General features: G+C 53.8%; 3 protein-coding genes across 3 annotated transcripts; all 3 read right to left on the bottom strand.

Annotated features, from left to right (window-relative positions):
- Positions 1-1,870: 1,870 nt before the first annotated feature.
- PG986_000963 (histone h1) lies at positions 1,871-2,892 on the bottom strand (the record flags this gene model as incomplete). The annotated part of the gene is made up of 5 exons (XM_066837185.1): positions 1,871-2,280; positions 2,347-2,474; positions 2,527-2,549; positions 2,730-2,756; positions 2,824-2,892. 5 exons carry the CDS (start codon positions 2,890-2,892, stop codon positions 1,871-1,873), a joined length of 657 nt encoding a protein of 218 aa, XP_066706078.1.
- A 4,813-nt stretch (positions 2,893-7,705) lies between these two features.
- PG986_000962 (uncharacterized protein) lies at positions 7,706-8,659 on the bottom strand (the record flags this gene model as incomplete). The annotated part of the gene is made up of 2 exons (XM_066837184.1): positions 7,706-8,103; positions 8,542-8,659. The coding sequence occupies 2 exons, from the start codon at positions 8,657-8,659 to the stop codon at positions 7,706-7,708; spliced, it is 516 nt and encodes a 171-aa protein (XP_066706077.1).
- Positions 8,660-14,472: 5,813 nt separating this feature from the next.
- Positions 14,473-15,840, bottom strand: PG986_000961 (cAMP-independent regulatory protein pac2; the record flags this gene model as incomplete). Its single annotated transcript, XM_066837183.1, has 1 exon — positions 14,473-15,840. One exon carries the CDS (start codon positions 15,838-15,840, stop codon positions 14,473-14,475), a length of 1,368 nt encoding a protein of 455 aa, XP_066706076.1.
- Positions 15,841-20,357: the final 4,517 nt, after the last annotated feature.

Below are 20,357 nucleotides of genomic sequence, written 5' to 3'. Positions count from 1 at the left end.
CTTTACTTTACCTCCTCGTCCCCTTCACTGGAGTGCGCAGATGACGTAAAAAGCACATGTAGCCAGGCCCAGACCGACCGACCAATCGACCAACCGATCTGCCTCGCCTGCATGCGACCCAATTGATTAAGCACTTCCGACTTCCCAAGGGATCAATGATGTGAGCGCAGGTGGCATAGGCCGCTGCATTTAGTAAGAAGTCAGAAGTACGTACCTGTTACCGGCATGACCATTACGGTTGACGCCACGGGGCATCTGCTAGGGAAGGTTGCTTACGTGTACCGCCTAAGGGCTGGTTAGTCGTGCGGTTCAAGTCCAAAGTGACGGGCAACAGCGGTTCAGGCTTGTCTTGTTTGCGTACTCTGCCAATCCCGTAGTACCAATTGGGCACTAGCGCACGTCCTATGCACATGCACCCGTCAATGTTCCTTCTGCTGCGCTGCTTGACCCCAATCGCCCGGCAGGTGTGCCCCTACATCATATATAACATCGGTATATTTCCGTTTCATATACCCGGGTAGTAGCTATTCCTATATCCCGCACCAGCACCCAGTCAAATCAACGCCAGCTATAATCCGTTCAATGTTCTTGTCTCTACGCGAGAGCTATTTTTACCCTGTCGGTTTCAACGCGTCGGCACCGTGTCGGTTCATACTCGCCGCAGCTCTGGGTAGATCCAGATCATGTAACTTCTGACTTCGTATCAACAAGGTTCCACGATGTTCTGCAAAGCTCTGCTGCTGGGTTGGGGGAAATGATGACGTTCAAAACACTCTGAAACTGCTAACCTTTGCCTACTCACAACCTACTGCCGCCCGCTACCACTTCCATAGAGAGATGTTTTTGTGAGGCGAACAGCAAACCACGTGTGCTTCTATTATTTATCTACATGCCGAATTTGTCCCTGCTGCATCCTAGAATCATGCGATCTAATCAATAACCAACCACGGCTGCGATGCCTTCATAAGCATTTCCGTTGGCCTGGGAATTTGTGCCCCTCGTATTGACTGACCTTCACTTATGAGATGCTGTTGAAGTTGCCAAACCCCGAAGAGGCAAAATACGCAACCACACCACTTGTCAGGGTACGAGACGCCAAGATACATGAGAAAAAGGCTTGGGAAGGGTGTGAGATGAGATCCGATGCTGCTGCGGTGTGAGGTTGATTGCTGGATTGATCAATTGGATTGATTTCGGTGCAATGCAGTCTGACCCCACTTGCACGTGATACACGCCCCTATTGCTCTGCCACTTCACTCTACACACGTAAGAGAGCAGCTGCCACTCTCCATTCCCACACCAGTCCCCTGCAGGGTCTGAGGCCCAACTCCGCGTGTGCCACGATGTAAACAAGACAACCCAAAGGCGCGTTTCACCTGCACAATAGCAATGCACATCACCATCATGCATTAGGGACTCTAGTATACCCCTACGGATGAGAAGAGATAGAAATCAAGGTCAAAAATGCGAGACTCGCACATCCATTGTTGGTGGTATAAATTACAAGTGTTCTCATCACATCGTCATAGTGCCTTTCCATGCGTCTGCAACAGTGTCCACCGCTGCTGAGCGCATGCCACCCACTCATGAGCGCGACGGAGCCCATCGGCTCTGCGCAAATGGGTAACGCGGGCACTGACACCGATATTCTCAACATGGCGGGTACTCAGTTGGCCCGGCTCGCTGTCCGGGCGCGCCCACTGGCCCAGTAAAACAATGATACCCTTCCAGCCGTCCCTGCTAAATCACAATAATCGATCCCATCCCTGCGCGTATAGAAAATAAACGCGGTCTTTGTACCCTGATCCGTGAACGCCAATCGCCAGCCAAGCTACACTGAAAAGAACCAAACATCAAATCAGGCAACAGCTCACGCCGCAGCTTCAGCTTTAGGGGCTTCCTTCTTCGCCGCGGCCTTCTTGGGCGCAGCAGCCTTCTTTGGCGCGGCGGCCTTCTTGGCGGGTGCGGCAGCCTTGGGCTTGCTGACGCGGCCAGTCTTCGTCTTGGTGGCAGCCTTCTCGGCAGCAGGGGCGGCCTCCTTCTTGGCGGCGGTCTTCTTGGGAGCAGCAGCCTTCTTGGGTGCCGCGGCCTTCTTCTCGGTGGTCTCCTTCTCCTTCTTCTCCTTGGGGGCAGCAGCGGCCTTCTTGGGCGCGGCAGCCTTCTTGGGCGCCGCCGCCTTCTTGGGGGCAGCAGCCTTCTTGGGCGCGGCGGCCTTCTCACCCTCCTTCTTGGCAGTAGCAGGCTTGGACTTCTTAGACAGCTTAACAGGGCCGGAAGGACCTGGCGTGTAGGGTTAGCATATGTGTAGGATGGAGAAGGCGGGTCCATCTAGGCTGCAGAACTTACCCTTGGGCTGCTCAAAGACACCCTTCTCAACACCAGCCTTCAGGGCCTTGTTGAATAGAGAATCGAACATCTTCTCCGTGGCAACGATGTTGTTGTTAGCCTTGACATACTTCTTGAGACCTTGGCGACTATTGAGTGGGTTAGTGACTGGCTAAGCACGTGAGCTGAGACAATGCATACCTGGAACCGTTGCGCTCCTTGAGCTGTTCGATGGAAAATCGAGTCAGCAAACATGCACATAAATGAAAGGAGCGTATGGCAGGATGAGTCTGGCGGCGCTCTACACAGGTACCTTGGGCGAAGACCCGAGGGCTGCCCTAGGCACCACGCGTGGAGCAACGCGCCGACATGGGGGGAGGGGTGATGGCAGTGGTGGTATTTACAGTGATGATGCCCTCGGTGATCATATCCTGCGGCGCGTTAGTTAAATGAAATGCAGGAGTATAGCCTGTCAGGCAGATAACTGGATGCACATACCTGGTAAGAGGCATGGGCGCTCTTGGTCTTGGGGGCGGCAGTAGTGCCTTCAGCCTTCTTGGGAGCCATTGCGAAAAGTTGGGGGATTTGGTTGTGGAGTTTGACGTGTATATACGATGGTTTGCAGTTGAAAGTGGGAGACTGAGCAGGACCAATTAATGGATCGAGCAAGAATTCGAGTGTTGGCGAGGGATCGTGTGTGGGAATATGAGAACAACAAGAGGGCAGGGTGTGTGGTCGGACGCGGGAGGGCAGAGCGGGAGCAATGTTTATATACTTGCGGGGGTTCCCTGCCGGCGCTGCACAATCAGTAGCAGTTAGCCAGTAAACCTTGGAATCAGATCAGTAAAAAAGGGCAGTTAGCTTCGCCTTAGCGCTCTTTTTCTCGCGTCCCCCCCCATGTTCGCTACTGTAGGCTGTTACTCCAATTGCCTGCTGGTGGGTGGTCTTGGCTTTTGGGGCTAGACTGACAAGGGCAATTAGCTAGGGTGGGGATGGGGGACTGGCAGACTGGGAGACCGGGACTGCGTGTAAGTGATAGCCATGCATTGGCTCCAGATGGCAGAACAGACAGACGCCCATCTCCCATCTCCCATAGGAGTCCCATCCCTTCTTCCACACTTCGCCATCCATCCATCCACTGCACTCGTGCCACTCACTAGGTAGACAGAGCAATCTGGGAGACAGGGAATGCCATCTAACCTCGAGATACAATATACATCCATGGCCCAAAGTGTAGGTAGTACACACGCAATTCCAGGGTCCATGTCTGTCGGCGGTAGCGTTCCCGTGGATGATCCCATCATGCCTGCATCCACAAGGCTCTCCCGCCGGTGCCAGAGCAGGCGGTGGGTAAATGACGGGAATTCTTTTTCTCGTGTCGCTGTTCGGGCCACCAATACAATACAATATCGCCCTTCCATGATGCTCCTCCGTCTGTCTCGTGGCAGATGAAACGCCACTGTTTCTTCTCTTCTGCATACTCGTTTGGGTTTAGACCGGGCCAGCGCAAGCCAAGCGCTATTAGCAGAATAGAACCCAAACGGTTTTGTCCTGGTCACACAGCCTCGCCTGGCCCGGGAGTCTCTGCGCGATGTCTTCCTTTACCGTCTCTCCGGCCTCTGACGCTGCTTGGAATAAAAATAAAAAATAGAAATAAAAATGCTTTCCCCCAGAGTGGGCCGGCAGCCATTTTTCTGATTGGCCGAGGCGATTATAACAGCTATTCCTCCCTACTCCAGACTTTGCCAACTCAAATCATGCGCCCGAGCTCCAGTCATCGCTCTATTACCACCATCCCATATTCCCATACTCGCTGCTCTGCTCCTCCCCCATCCCCATCCCTCACCAAAGCCTTCGATGACGCCCCCCAAACCAGATCACTCTCGTTCTCGACTTCTCTCGTTTCTTTCCGTCTTTTTGGCCTCCCACACCCGTGCCATCATGCGATCGGCTGACTCATTGGTGAGGGGGTGATCTGGCAGTTCCATCTCCGTCCCCATCCCCGAGAATTGCGGCGATCCCGCGCGCCGTGTTAGTCTAGTAGTCACAAATTGATATGGGTCGCTTTCCCAACACCCGCCCCCTCCTGATGACATCGCAAGATCCAACATACTGTGTCGTCGCATTCAACATGGTGGTTTCCCAACCCATGTAATAGATGTATGAACCGCTTCGGCACGCTGCTCCAAATGATTCTGCTTTGATTGAATCCAATCTGATTTATAGAACTTCACACGATGCACCCTTAGTGCGTGCATATCAATCGCACCCCCGACTGTCTTTGACCAGGCCTTGTCGCGATGAAGCTATCCGCATATTTGCGCAACCTCCGCCTACCACACCACCACCTTCCATCTCGGGCTCAATAAATTGGGCGGTAGAGTCCGTTGTCAATTCCCGTCATTTCTGGTGTTTTTAATTGCCATTCCGAGCAAATCACCAGTGCCCTGGCGCATGTATCGGAACGCGTCGTGGTTTGGGCGAAGAGTAGTGCTTCAGCGCCTCTGTCCACCCCCCCCGACGAGCAGCACCGCCTAGTGCAGCTCAACACCGCCCTTTGGTAAAGAGATGGGTGTTCTGGCAAGTTGAGCGGCTTCTGGCATCCGTTTTACGTGTCTTCGGAGTTTTCTGGGTTGGTTTCCAGCAACTACGACTCAATGAGGGAACAAGTGCCTCTACTCAGAATGGGCGTGCTTCGGCCATCGCGTTTCGCGCTCTGGGGTCGCCCACCACTTGCCCTCCCGGCATCATTGTTACCACAAAACAACACCGGACGCATAGCGGCTTTCTCTGCGATGACTTCTTGTCGCACATCCCGAATATTCGGTTTTTATCGTTGGGGAGACTAGTCTAGACTCAGCCACGTCATATCGACCACATCACCACTTTGGCCGCATCACGATTGGCGAGTCGTGGGTTGGGCAGCGAGAAGACCCGATGGACAAGCTGTCCGTCGTACCATGAGAATGAAGGGTCTTGTTAGAATGCTTTTGCCTAGAACATCTCCTGCCAAGTTGACTTGCCTGGCAAAGCCAATCGCTCTCAGTTGCCTACTTTACTACGGAAAGTGTGGAGGATTGAGAGTTGACGAGACGCGTTTCAGCATTCGGGCGCGACAGATGCATCGTGGCCCAACCCTCTTGAATGCACGCAACCATACAATCTTCCAGTCACTTCCGGGCCGATGGATCGGCTTGACGACTATGGTGAGGACTTTTCGAGCTTCTCGGTAGCAGATACGATCTGGAGATCTGGCACTGACAGTGTCGTCGCAGAAAGCACAAGTGACGCTTAAGAGCGCACATGGTCACCGTGCTCAGCTGACGATGGACAGAGGGTGCCAATCAGTGTTGCCCCGGCGCATCAAGGCCACCGTCGCATATATCTACCAGAGCATGTTCAATCACCTTGGACGGCCTGTCTTTGCACCTTCCCACACGTACGTTCTCCAGGGTGGTTGTGAATTGGTGGGGGGTGCATTGGTGGGCAAGTCCTTCGACATGCGACCGGTGTTCTCAGGCACTCTGCATTTAGGCCACGCATTCTCTACCGCTTTTGACGCCCGATTTTGAACTCGACCAACGCATGTTGTACACCGGCTGTCAGGCCGATCGCAAAGTGCAGCACTCAATGCGCAACTATTTTGACAAGCCCCGGCTCGGATTTCTCAGCCCTCACTCACACAATGAGCCGGGGTGCAGCAGGAACACAGCAACATTTGTTGGAGCGCAATGCTCGCGCCCAACGATATCCCCTGCCATGAGGACGAAATAGCGACAGCCCTCACATTCTCCGACTTTACGCTGGGTTTTTACTTTGCGCGCGATGGTGCTCCTGGATTGCCTCACCTGCATGCACGGGCTGTTTGATTGCACTTCGGCCTGGACTCTTTTTACCGCTGGCCGTCGCCATGGTGTAACAGCACACCAGGCAGATTAAAGTACCATTATGGCATTCGGCCTGAAATGTAGGCACTGCACAAGCGACGTGGCACTCGAAGTAAAGTATCACGGAAGAAGAGTGACTGGCTCAAAACAGGCAAGACACCTCGTGCAATTGACTGTGGCGGTGCATCGATTCGGTAGCCTCGAGCGGGCGACCTGCCTGGGGTGCGCCGCCCCCAATTCACCTCGTTTGACCAGGCTGAAAAACAGCAGTGTACATGACGGTATCAAATCATCAGTTAAGTATAGCAATCATATGTGCGTTTGACAGGAGATTGCTCCGATATCGATATGATGCGTGGGTGATGATGCCGCTTGCATTGCAAGGAGTAGTGCTCGCTTCCAGCGCTTAGCCCCTTTAAGCTGTACGGCGGCTAGTGACGCCAAGACTATGCATGGATACCCCCTTTAGCCTCGTGATGGCTCGTGATGCCTCGCCCGTATGTCCAGACCATGGAACTGGACATAAGCTGACATATTAAGCTAACGGCGGTACAAGCTAACGTGCGGGTTCCTGCTCTAGTGGTCATATTCCTCAGCCGGCTCAGGTTGTGGCTTGACAATTACACGTTCATTGCTGAGCACGAATCCGCACTTGAAAATTTGCTGGCCAAAGATGGGCGAACTTGGAAGAGTCTATGATGATCACAATTAAGATGGTGACTTTGAAGTTGAGATTGACTGTTTCTAACCGATATGAACAATCTATACAAGCCCAAGCCGGCACTCGGGCAAAACACGGCATAGTAATAGCATCAAGGGAAACCCGGCGCAGGAGCGACCCTAAACGCCGGGCCTTTCCATGCATAATGCTGGATAACTGTGAAGTATGCACTCCGTTTTGATATTCCTCAAATCTCGCTTTCCACAACCCGGGACAAAGTCGAGGTCAGATAAGCCGTGAGGGGCTTCTTTTTCGAACATGGCGTTGTGTTCTTGAGCAGCTAGGCGAAGGAAAGGGGGTCGGCTTTGCAGCCTTCAAACTGCCTCAACTTCGAATGCGATGGTCTCACGTTTCCCTGGCCGCCCATGTTTGGCATATTTTTGTAGTCAAACAAAGGGGATTTTGTCTGTCTCAGCCTTCTATATGGCAGATTCATATTCAAAAATAAGTACTTCGTAATACTGCCGCTGAAATGGCGAGGCTATAAGATGAAAACAAAGTGTATAGGCATCAAAGTATCTAGTGGGTGTATATAAGAACAACATTTTATAACTGAATCCAATATACTCAGCTTGGATATCTAGTTTGAGTGGAATTTACTTCTCAAGGCCCGCAACTGAAAAGGAGCATTAATTCGTACCCATCATGGTAGTATAACCACACAGCCCTCCCTCCCTCGGCCCCAAGCAGCAGAGTCCACCCAGTTTTTCTTCCCAACGACAATGGCCGACATGCGACCCATGGCGGCATCGATACCAAGCCATCATCACCCCTACGTGGTACGCGCGCGGCGAGCCGAAGAGTACAAAGCAATAGAACTGAGGGCACCCTCGGCGCCGCCAGCATTCCCCTCGAGGCTGCTCGAGGGCCTCCCCGGGAGCTCCTCGACGAGATCGCCGGCTAACTCGAGGCCGACGACCTGGCCGCCCTCTGTCTGGCCTGCAAGCGCGCCTACAGCGACTTGTTCACCCCGGGGCTCCAGATGCACATGCTGACGGGGTGCTACCATGTGGACAACCTGCTCATGCGGCTGTCGTGCAACCTTGACCACCCCAGCGCCAACAACCGCAGCCGCGGCCCTCTGCTCAAATACTGCCCGTCCCGCCACCGGCTGAGTCCCGGTACCTGCTGGCGCTGCAGGAGCTGGTGGCAGGCCTTCGTGTTTGGAGCCTATTCGGTTGTGTACGAACCTGCGCTACTGCTGTCGATTTGGAAGCAACACCGCCACCACAACAACGACAGCAAAAACGGCAACGGCAACAATTGTCTTCTTGAGCCGCATTTCGTCTTTTTTCCGCCACGATCTCAATGTTAGTTTCCGTCGATGCCGGGTGTATCCAGCCCCTTCCCCTCCCCGCCCTTCTCCATCACTCGAGGACCTCGAGCCCATCCCGGCACAGCTCGGTGCCTGGGCATGCTACGCCTTCCTATTTCGGGTCGCGGCACCAGCTTTCTGTCTCTGGCTGTGCCTCTGGGTTTTTCTGCGGCTGACCGTCGTGCTCCCCGTCGTCACTGTGGTCAGGGGAATCACCAAGCTCCTGACGTTTCTCGGGCGTCGTTGCAGGCAGTTGTATGCGGCTGCTTTCAACGTATCACGTATGGTCTTACGTGGCTGTTTCTTTCTGTCTCGGCTGGGGTTGGGGCGGTGGTGACGGTAATACGGAATTCCCGGCAACGGTGTTCGACATTCACTGGATGCATTACGTCGGAAATGGTCGGTGGTCATAAGGCGGAACAGATCGCGGTAGTATGTTAACGAGCCATGGGAATTCTATACTCTTCTTTGTAGGCAATGAAAGCACACGGAGAAATTTCTAGGATGGAACTCTTTTCTATGGTTTATTCTATTTCGTGACATAAACAGTTCCTATTTAATGTAGATGTTGCAAAAAAACCCTTTTTGCATCGAGAAGTGTATCAAGGTGGTAATTTCGGTCATCCCAAACATTGTTTGTATTCAGGGGTAAAACTGCCACAGGTATCTCGTTAGCTATATCAAATAATTCTGTGTTATAGTAAAGCCCGTATTGATCGTTCTGGTATACTTCTCGAAAAAGGTCAAAGTTGTAAGAACTTGGTGTTGCCCCTTTCGTATATTCTTTACACTTGTTCACCTTACCCCCTATAAGCACAAGAGGGATTCTCATCCAGCTTTCTAGGAGTCAGCTAGCTTTGGGCAGCAGCAGCGGTCGATATGTTGTGATTAGTTTCGTCGAAGGACCCCCTTTTTTTCACCCAGAACTCCGAGCAAAGCGATTCACGGCTGATCAATAAGTTTCTTATTAGTGTTATATGTCGTTTTGATCCAACGATAGCTCATCCACGCTGCTGCTACCAAGCGTTACGCCAAGGTAGAAGTTATATGCCTAGGTTACCCCCATCGTCCCCCAATGCCAACGAGGAATCTGCTGGGTGCGGCCAAGGGGCACAATTGCACCAATATTCAATATCAAGGGGTGCGTGCTATGAGGCAGAAGGACTCGGCAAGATCGTTATTACTATGACAAATAACGAGACTAGCGGAGTCTATGTAAAGGGTACTCACCGGTTCCTAATTTTTCTACATGAATAGATGTTGTTATCTACAGTTTAATTCTGGGAGAGTTTCCAACTTGTATTAACGGATGCACAGCCTACATATATATACATATGCCCAGCCACTGGGAGTGAGAATTGCCTACTTACCTAATACAAACGCCATGTGCCGAGGGCGAGGGGATGGACGCACAAATGAGAGCCCACGATGCCTGCATTTACGACATAACATACCAGTCAAAGGACCAGATCCATCACTGCAGCAAGCGCATTGCGTACGCTTGGTCCAGGCCGCCCCTCGACGGAGCGACAAGGGCGCGAAGGGGTTGCCTTCGGCAGCTTCGGCGGCACAGCACCGAAAGCCTAGACAAAGGGACCGCTGGACGGGCAGAAAGGCAGGTGGAAACTCGGACTTGTGATACAGAGGCTCTCCCGCTAGCGGGCGAACAATACGTGCATCCGTCGATCCATCCATAATGCCTGATACCTGGAGAAGGATGCTGCAGTTCAAGGGCTCCGATCCCCTAGCTTGTAGCGTTTGTCTGGCATTGCAATCCAGAACAGCATAAGGAGGGTCTACTTGCTGCCAGGGGGAGGGGTGGGGACCCGGACCATCGAAGGCGACTGTGTGGAACTGCCAAAGCAGAAGCGAAGCGAAAGGAGAGAAGACAAAAAGAAACAAGCAATGTTTCCAAGTCGGTTGCTACGTCTACGGGCGAAACGTCGGTCCCCGCGGCGCAACAAAAGAGACCGTGAAGCTTGTAGTACATAAGCATCGCAGGGTGGATGCGTCGGGGAAGGGGTAGCAGGGTAGACGTTACAGATGATGGCCATGCTTGCCCGGGGGCAGGCGGGACGGACGGAGTGTCTCAATGAGCTCCTAGGTAGCCCTCCATCATCAGAGCAGCCCTGCGTTGTGTGAACGCGGACGCGCCCACACGGGGCGGCGTAAGGGGGAAGACAGCGAGAGCGCACCCGACCGTCCGCGTGCCGTGTGCCCGTCGATCCTTGGGCCAGCAGTCAGTCAATCTCCCATGCTTGCTTGATACCCAGCGTACATCTTCGGGTCATCTCTCTATCGACGTACAGATGTGTCGCTCGCTGGAACCGTGGCCCCACCGCTGGCGATGGTCGCGACAGGAGAATTGATTGAGCGACTTGATTGGACCCGACCCGACCACGACAGCAGGCGCAAAGGATCGGTAGCTTATGAGTGAGGCGTCTGGTCATTCATTTCCCATCTTTCGCTCAGCCCCTCTCCGGTAATTTTTTGTGTGTGACCTGTCTGCTGCAGTCGGCTTGCATCGATTGGATTGCCCGCGACCTGAAACAGCAGAAGGGCCGTCCATCACGAAGCAAGTGACACATTGCTGAGTAAGGAGGCCAAGCACACCAGTCCGGCGGTTCGGGTCGTGGGCTCAGGCCCTGTTCTACCGGACCAAGGCGAATGGGAAACCGCATCTTGAGGGATGCGAAGGCCCGAGAAGCGCGGGGGGGCACCGTTGGAGCGCCGTGGATCGTTCTTATTCTGTGAGCCTGTAATGGTAAGTACGTACTTGCTCGTAGCACTGGCACTGGCACCGTCATGGATGGACAGACAGACACACAGACAGACAGGCCCCTTCCCAAATTAAGTAGGAGCCCGCCAAGTTAGCTCCGGAAACGGGGGGCCATCGTCTGAGCCTTTTGTGGGTGGGAACGGGCATTTCCTCGATTGGCTCAGTTGGAATAACCTTACGTTTTAGGTGCATAAGCGCTGGAGCCATGGGCTGTTAGCGTATTAGTGCAGGCACTCACTTAGGTACTGTGCTGATGGTTCATAGTTGATGGGGGCCCCTCCAGCCTGCCAGCCTGCCAGCAGCGCCCTAGTCCCCGTCGAAAAAGTACCATGCCGTAAATCCTTCCATCGTATCTTCTGCTGCTGGGACGGGATCCATCTGGCAGTATCACATAAAGTAAGTAGGTACTCCAGTACTGTCCCTGTCGGACAGGAATGCGACGCTGACGGCGACAGGGCGCCAGAAAACCCGATGCGGTGGATTCGGTCTAATGTTCTGTCTCCTGTCTGGTCCCGTACGTGAGTACCTCGACGATGGTGTTTTAGTGGCGACACTACAGGTACAGGCTTACTGGACCTCAGGGCCTGTGCCTGCCTTACCAGGACAGGGACGTGCCCTACCAAAACGATTCAAGAATGCTTCCAGCAGCGAAAAGTCTACATAGATGCTACTTGGCACCGGGGCGACTGACTTATATAAGAAACATGATTTACCGTTTGCAGCTTGGCAGCTTGGCTTTGTCTTGGCTTGGCTTGGCCTGGCCTGGCCTAGGCCTCCCCATAAACCATGCATCCCTAACCTGCCCGCCCATGGACGCATAAACAGATCGACGGTGGTGAGATGATCCAAATTCCATAGGGATTCTAATTGTGCTGCTGCGAGAGGGAGGCAACGCAGCCAAACACTGACGTTGTTCCTCCCGCATACCCGGCCCATCCGTCAATCGTCGTCATGAGGAGGAGCAAGGCGCAGGACAGGCCGGCTGACCATGCCGAGGAATTGACTGGCACTCGTCAACCCCTTGCCGCGTGACGGAGCCCAGCTCCGGGGGTTCGGCATTCGCGCACGGCGATGGCGGCCGAGGGCGCGGGATGTGCCCAGAGCTCTTGGTCGTCCTATCAACCGATGTGACATACGTTACGAGACGAACATACGGACTGTGTTGGGTCGATCTTGATAGGGTTCCCCATGCAGGCGCGACTCTACCCTTGGCCATGCTTGGATCTCTTGGGCTGGGGCCGGTTGGGTAGCAGCCCGCATGGTAAGAGAGGGCAAGGAGGAATACGATGCCTCGTCAGACCTAGCGAGAGAGTGAAGGAGCGACGACATGCGCCCGCCTGTCCCCACCCACACCCGCATCTCTCCTCTCGTGAATCCATCCCTGGGGATACCACCGTACAGGTTGAGCTGGGCGCGCCATGAAACCAACGGACGGGCTGGACGGGGCAGAAATCATACTGGTAGGACGTCCTCCCCTTACTCGTTCGAGAAGTCGATCGACAGCACCTTATTATCGTTTTACGGGACCCACGTGCGTGCTCGTAGCCCAAATCAGCCATCCATGCCACAATGACCAGGTTCGCCGGGGGACTGGGTCGGCGCCGACCCCCTTTTCTCTCTCCATCACATTCATACCTACGTATGCTTGTATCTGCGTTTTTTTCTTTCCTTCATTCCTTTTTTCCCTTGTCCCCTTCATGTTCCGTACTGCGCCAAAATAAGGCGGATTGATCAACTGTACTTATCATGTATGCATGTAGTAGTTAGGTGTGTAGGCGGGCGGGCAGACAAGCAGGCAGGTTGCACCCCGCCAGGGGCCTCGTCCCACGACATCCATGGCGGCCAACTGCCAAGCTTCCATTTAACCATGTTATATGCATCGAGTCAAATTTGACATGGGTGCCGTAGATTTCCATCTACATACTATTACTACGAATGCGACAAGATGGAGAGAAGCTTCACCAAGCACCGAGGCTAGGTAGTGTTTGTGTGTGTGTGTGTGTGTGCCTGCGTGTGCAGTACCTCCGCGGCGTGGCTTGCCGACCGGTTTCAACAAGCGATACGACGATGGGGGTAACCCGTGATAGAGTAAGAAGACGGAGAGAAAGGCCCAACCAACAGAGCACGAGCGAGCCCCCCCCCCAGTAGTAGTAGCAGCTCGCAAAACTTGCATCAACCCATCTCATACGTGGTCAACCACACCTTGCGCTGCGTGTGTCGTCGCTCATCCATCACCCACAGAAATGCTATGAAAGGGTTTCACAATGCATCTTCCCTCCGCCCATTTTCTCTTCTCGGACAACTGACAATGACCGACGACAACCAAGACCATGGAGCAAAGAAGGATTGCGGCTCGGCGGCATATAAGAGCGGGGACTCGATAAGCAAATCTCGTCGCCTCTGCCCTCCATTGGGCGGCTTAACTTAATCCCACCACCGGGGATAGGATCGAAAGGTGGTAAAGTGTACCGAGACTGGAGGGGCCGTTGACGCTGGGTGGACCTGGGTCTCTCCCGAGATTGGAAGATTACCTTTTTCTTCCTTTGCACCACACAGTATGTCCGCTATTCCCACTAACGTGAACCCACCTATAGCTGCGGCATTGTATCAAGCCTGGGATCATGGGAGCGAGCGGGAAACCCAGTTGCTTGTACATCCCTACTTGTACATACGTCCCTCTTCCAACAAGGCTACTTACTATCAATAGGTCGATGATGAGACGAGACGAGACGGCGACAGAAAAGCTTGGCGTGGATCTTCCTTGGGATCAGGTCTGAAACGGTCAAGGATAGCTGGCCCTGTCCAACCAGGGTGGGTAGCATCGTGAATAGACTCATTCATGGTAACCTAGATTCATTGGCTTGGGAGTTCGTACCTGCCACTCGTACCGGTGTACTCGAACTACTGATCTGCCGGAGTATTGCCAAGACCCGTCATTACTCGCTGCTGTTGGTTGCCCAAGGGCCAGGGAACTCGAATGACGACATGATCAACCAAACAAAAAAGTGTAATAGCATGCACTGCTGACATGCCAGAAGGGGTACGGTATTTGTGTGCTCGTCTCTCAATGTGTATTGATGTGGCTCTCCTCAAGATCGAGTGGCCGGTATAGCAAACAACCATGCTGCTAGTAGTAGTATGTGCGGAATCTTTGAACTATTTACAAGAATGCGCTGCCATAACCATGGCATTGTGCGATGTGTGCGGACCATGCCTTCCAACTCCCTTTAGCAACCAGATTTGTAAATGCGCGCTGAAAAGAAGGATTTTGAACCTCGTGTGCCAGCCGAACCTATGAAATAAAAGCAGAACAAGTACGCTGCTGATCCCCATTTTGTTTCACCCCTGAACGCCTAATATGCAACATCTTCTCCCACCGGCTGAGCCTCTATAGCGTCCATAGTCGCGAATGACCCAACGATGAGCCCTTTACTGCCCAGTTAAACTATATGCAGAACTTGCGATCGAGTGAACGAAGCGCTCTCGCATCTTCTCGGTTGAACATGTCTTTGGCGCCCGGAGGGCCCGTGGTACCTGCATTCATAGCCCTGGGGGAACTGTTTGCGCTGTTGCTGCTGGCCGGGTTCGCGCTGTTGGGTTCCGAATTGGCTGGCGTGGGGTGAAGTAGAGCTGACAGGTTGGACTGTTTGGCAGCAGGGGCTTGTCCATCCGAGCTGGTGGTCCGAGGAGGAGATACCGAATGAGTCCGAGGGGGCGTGATGCCTCGCGTAGATTGTGGCATAGATGGGAGAGGGCCTTGAGGATTACGCGCGCTCGTGGCGGCGAGGCGCGGGTCGATCATGACGGCCTGCGCAGCCTGCTGAAGATGTTGTAGGTGGGGTGAGGTGGTTGTTGGTGGTTGGTAGGCCCTGGTCGTGGGCGGCGGCAGCCTTTCGCCCCCATATGGCGTTGCTACCTTAGAGTAGATGGGACCTTGACTTCCAGGGGATGTGGTGGGTGGTGGTAGCTGAGGCGGGGGGATCTGATGGTGGTGAGGAGGTCCCGCGTGCATCATTGGGCTGATGATGATCTGCCGAGCATGCGGGTGCTGATGTGGGTGATGTGGAGGATACGGCTGGGGCTTGACCTCGGGCGACAGCTTGCCATGTAGATATGGTGGTGTGTTCGAAGGAGAAGGCGGCCATGGTCCCATCCATGCTGGCGAAGGTGCGCCCCAAGTATATCCATACATAGGTTGGTCAGGGGGAGGACAGGCATTCGTGTACGGCTGCATTGGAGTTCTGGTGAGTGCTGGGGGTGTAGCGTCGTGCAAACTCGATTCTGGGTACATGCCCTTGGCCGGGACGATTTGTCGGAGTTGCGGATCGGAAGACGGCTGCGGCAGATCTGGAGCTCCCGGGTGTGGCCTCGAGTAGTATGAGATGAGATGTAAATGCTGGCCTTGTTGAGTGGTGATGCTGAAGGACTGCTTCATCAGACCGTCGGCCTTGTAGCGGTAGCCTTCCGGTTCGCCATCTGGATCGTCGTCGCTCAGGCGGCCGTCCGGGGTCCGGCCGTTGCTGCGTCTACTGCTTGTAGAGCTGCCACCGAAGCCGCTTCCTCGCTTGCCCTCCATCTCGCGGTAGGTCAAGAAGCTGCCGGAGACTCGGCTTGCACTCCATGACTTTCCGTCAGTCCATCGTCGCATACCCGCTTCCCGTTCGTCCCATACGAAGACCGAACCGGACCTGATCGATTGCCTCTCTTTCTCCGAAAGCCGTCTCTGTACCCGAGGCAAGAGGCCTAGCCTGCAAGCTTCGAACAACTTGATAGCGTCTGCGGGTGTCCGCACGTAACCGTGGTATGTCTCCATGGTGATGTGAAAGTGGTGGAAGGTCTTTGTTGTTGTTGGTCTTGGTATAGTCCAAGAGTGAGGGAGATATGGACGGGGCCTTTCAAGCTTAAAAGGAAGTCCACGATGCGCCGGTACTTTCTTTTAATAAGCTTGCTTCTGTTGACAAGGGTATGGTCCCAATCCTATCCACCCACGTCAGGTCCACAGTCGAGCTTCCACAATACGGTGGATCATCAGCCAGGGTTAGCGACTGCAACCACAGGGAGATGATCCAAAAAGATACAACCACCAAGCCGCAACTTCGCAGCCCCGCAGTGATAGGTTTACGGTGAAAGCGGCCCTTGGCACTGTTTATGCGAGAGGGAAACAGGTACGCAGCAAGTGCCCCAGGGGTGCCGCCGCCGCCGTCCTGGCTAATATGCGAGGAGCGCCTTAAAGCCAAGAAAGAAGTTCAGTTAGCTCGATAAACAAACGGAGTTCGCATGGCTCGAAGAATCCGAACAAATCATGACAGAAGTCTAATCCCCGGCGGCCTCGAGCGATATGGCACGAGTTGAGCTCAATAGGGTGGGGCCTGGGGAAACAGAAAGGGAGGTTTTGGCAGGCCTGCGAGACAAACAGGGTATGAGATCGCACAACCCGCAGCAATGAACCCCAAACATCTGAGAAGTATTGCCCATAAGGAGCATGATACATACACGACAAGCTTGTGGAGAGGGGGGGAGGAAACACTGCTGGGACCAATCGCTACTCTCGCCCACTTGAGAGTTTGTACAGAGAGGGTCCTTGAGCTTGGCTCGTCTAAAACTGCCTGAGATTCATTATGCTTCGAAACTTCAGACGACATGCCTGCAGCGGTGCATTGGCTTGCGGAAACCCTTTCCCAACCTCGGGGTTCGGCTCGGGTAAACTGCCCTCGCAGTCCCCAAAAGCCATTGCCGATAAACGTGTTCGTAAAACACGACTCGAAGGCGCTTGCCTGCTTGTCGAGCAAGTTGGTTCTTTTTCTTTGGCATGCAGCGACGTGACGTGACGTGACATGACAGAAGAAACGGGACGAAATCATTTCGAAACAACATACAATCCTGTCATGCACGTACGTACCTAGTTGTTGGACTCTGATCTGCTGTCCCGGGAGGCTGCCTGGTCGATTGATTGGCCTGCAAGGTGCAGGATTCAGGAAAGCCGGAGTGAGCGAGTTGCCTCAATGTGCGCGCGGATGCGAGCGAGCGAGCGGGCGAGAGAGAGGTAGAAGGAGAACAGTGCTAGATGGTTGCGCTTGGTCGGTGGACGAGGGAGACAACCTGGCCCAGGTCAAATGTTGCAGCCGAAACCCACAAACGGCGTACAGGCAGTCGTGAGAACGGGAGGTTGTGTTGTTGCGGGCACCTGAGGATTTTTAAGTTGGCAACACCAATGGGTGACGCCAATCCGCTAATGTACTGACGAACCTGGCTCGCTGGAAGGTTGACAGCAATTAGGGACAAACAACCAACAATAGCGTTGGGTCGGTATTTGCCGCTGCGAGGCGAGGACCCAAACTCTAGTTGGAATGAGACAAAAAGATTTAATATGAGTGAGCCGATCCGTGACGGTGCGAGCGGAAAGTCTAATGCAGAAGAGTTGTGCCAATTAGAGTCTCGCCGTGCTTCACAACAAGCTTTGAATCCGTGCCCGTGAAGTATCTCCCAATTATGCCAGACGGCGGGCAGAGGGGGAGAGAGGGAGAGGGAGAGAGAGAGGGCGAACTTTGGTGCGTATCGGACCCTATTTCCGCTAGCTGAAGTTGGCAAATCTGCGTCGAGTCAAATTTATGGGCTCCTCTGGGCTGTGGGTATGCTGCTGTAGAGTCTCCCTAGGCTGACGATGGTGCCCGCGACGGCGCAGATCCAGACCTGGCCTAGGGGGTCTGAACCAATCTGGATGCACACGTGTGGGAGTTGACCAGACGAACGCCCAGCTGAAGGCGCTATTGGGCTGGGCAAGGGAGGTAGGCAGCTGGCGTAAGAAACACCGTTGCAGGAGGAATGTGAGAAAAGTGAAGACGATGTGAGCTGAAGCTGGCGGGCTATATGGGGACAGAGGTAATGAGCGGCCCCGTGCTGTGTTGGCGGGTTGCGCGGCCGGCAATTGTTTACTGCATGCGTGCGTGCGTGCGTGCCTGTACTCGTATTGATGGCATCCGACGCAGTACCAGCTGTGGTAGGCGTGGTAGAAATAGGGCTGCTGCCGTGCCAAACACAGTTGAAGTCTTCCTTGCCGTGGCTGCGCGTGGGGGGGGTCAATTTGCGAATGTGGTAACGCCAAGACGATATTAGACTCTGCTATGACGGTATGCTTTGAGACTGGCAAGGCTGGTTGCAATTCGACCACGAACTGCTCTGAATCTAGAGACGCCAGCCGGAGATCTGGTTTCTAACGACCTTGCGGACAGATCCTCTTGTGTTTCCTTGGGCAATCCGCTTTTAAAATTTAGATTTATCGTATTGGGCACAGTGCCGTCCCAGTCGTGTTGCTGGTTGATTTGATCGACAAGGAGGAGAATCGACTGATGGGTGCTGGGCCGACGAGTACGAAGTAGCCACTGGAGATATGGGAACTTCCCTTTTGCTACCCGGCTCCCCTCTGCAGTCGGGAGACGAAAGCGCTCATCAATACCACACACGGCTTCCTCAATCCAGTCAAACTAGGGTTGCCGTTAAAGTAGGCGCGATGCGACGAAGCAAGTGCGAGTGGAAATGGTGAAGTAATATCGTATGTACCGTCATGCATCGGGCGGGCTGGGGAACATGCGGATATAAAGTTCCCAAATCATGTTCAAGCTTATTTCACGGCGACAGGCCAGGGGTCTTGCCAGCTTGGACGGGGGCGCGCACAACACAACGGAGGGACCTAGGCTAGGGGGAGATGGGGACGACGGGGACCGAATAGATAAAGAAAAAAACCAAAAAAAAACCACCCAATCTACCAGTAATACCGACCAGCCAGCCTGCTGCTGCTAGGCAATTAATCTAGGCCTTGGTGGTTGCGTACCGGATATCTGCTGTACCTAATCCTCACGTAAAACCGCAGCACCATTTGACGTAGGCAACCAAACAACCTAGCCGGAGCTACTTTAACTCTATTTCACTTACGTAGGGTTAGGCAGGCAGCCCATCCTCCGCTAGGCGAGCCCCACCCCAGACCCGCAGGGCCAAGCAACCAAGCAGGGCCAAGCTAAATGGCCAAGCATCGTTCCCCAAAACTTACAATAAACGCCTATCATAACCACCACCCATCCCCCCAATCTGCGCCTGCTTGCTTGGTCGTCTTAGGCATGTGCCGTGCCTGTATGAGCAATACCTACCTTATGTATCTTTGTACAAAACGTACGATCCCCAATCTTGCCCCAGGTTGTCGAGCGCGCTTGGCTGTCGTCGAATCAAACCCCGAGGTTTTAGCTGAGAGGTCTGCCTTGTTTGTTGTTCTGGGGGTTCCTCCGCGGATCTTGTTCTCTTTGCTCGTTCGAGGCAACCAGCAACATGCCTCCAAGCTCGGTGCCAAGAGCTTTGTACGCCAACCACTTGTGTACTCCGTTTAACATACGCGTGCATATAACAGCCAAGCCAAGCTCAAGTTGGACTCTGAAGTAGTTCACCTTGGCCTCCGCAGTTGGTAAGGGGACTTGGGGGAGCAGGGAGAGAATTATACGCGCGCACACAACACACGGGACAAGACGGGCGGGTGCCCAGCTTATCGGGAACCACAGGGGTTGTTCAATAGGTACATCATGTCAATCCTTTAAAATTTGACTCCTTTCCTCCTCTACTACAAGTAGATAGGCGGTGTCGAAACCGAAAGCCAAGAGCCGTTGGCTTGGCAAGTGCCCTCGTTCTTTAGGCCAATGCTGGCAAATTCCCACCCGTGAACATAGGTAAGCATGTTGGCATGGCACTTTTCCGATTTCTGTACTAGGCGGGGAGAACCTCGGCAACGATTGGCCCGTCATCATTATATTACCCACTGTCGTCCTCCTTCTACGGTGTTTCCATGACCATAGTCAGCATTCTGCTTTACTCATGTTCTTCTGTATGTACGTAATGAGGCTGATGAACGGGAGCTGTGGTCGGGTTGTCAGTTGTGGAAGAGGAACTTCTTCCTGTTGGGTGTGGAGGACACCCGTCGTGTCATTCCGTCGATACAAAAGCCGTATAGCCAGCATTTACCCACATCCAGACGGCCGTCATCTTTGCCAAGTTCAAGCCCGTATGAATTTCGTCCTGGTAGGAGTAGTACGAAGCCGCCTCGGCCTAAGCTGTATCCCCGCGCCATGCCCCCTTAATAGAGCTCCTTCCTTGTCCCAGGACAGATATACAAAGTATGTCGTCGTGCAGTGGTTGCACACCCACAAACTTGCTCTTGCATCATGTGTGTATGAGCCCCGTGGTACTCGAGAACGGCCTCACGATGTGGTCTTCGTCTGCTTCTTCTTGCTGCTTGTTGACGCATTCCTGCCGTTTTGGGACATTGGTGTTGGCTGTATGACTTGTCTCACA

Source organism: Apiospora aurea (assembly GCF_038362705.1).
Source record: "Apiospora aurea strain CBS 24483 chromosome Unknown utg000001l_segment0_segment0, whole genome shotgun sequence".
NCBI classification, from domain to species: Eukaryota; Fungi; Ascomycota; class Sordariomycetes; order Amphisphaeriales; family Apiosporaceae; genus Apiospora; species Apiospora aurea.
This window is presented reverse-complemented; position numbering and strand designations above follow the sequence as displayed.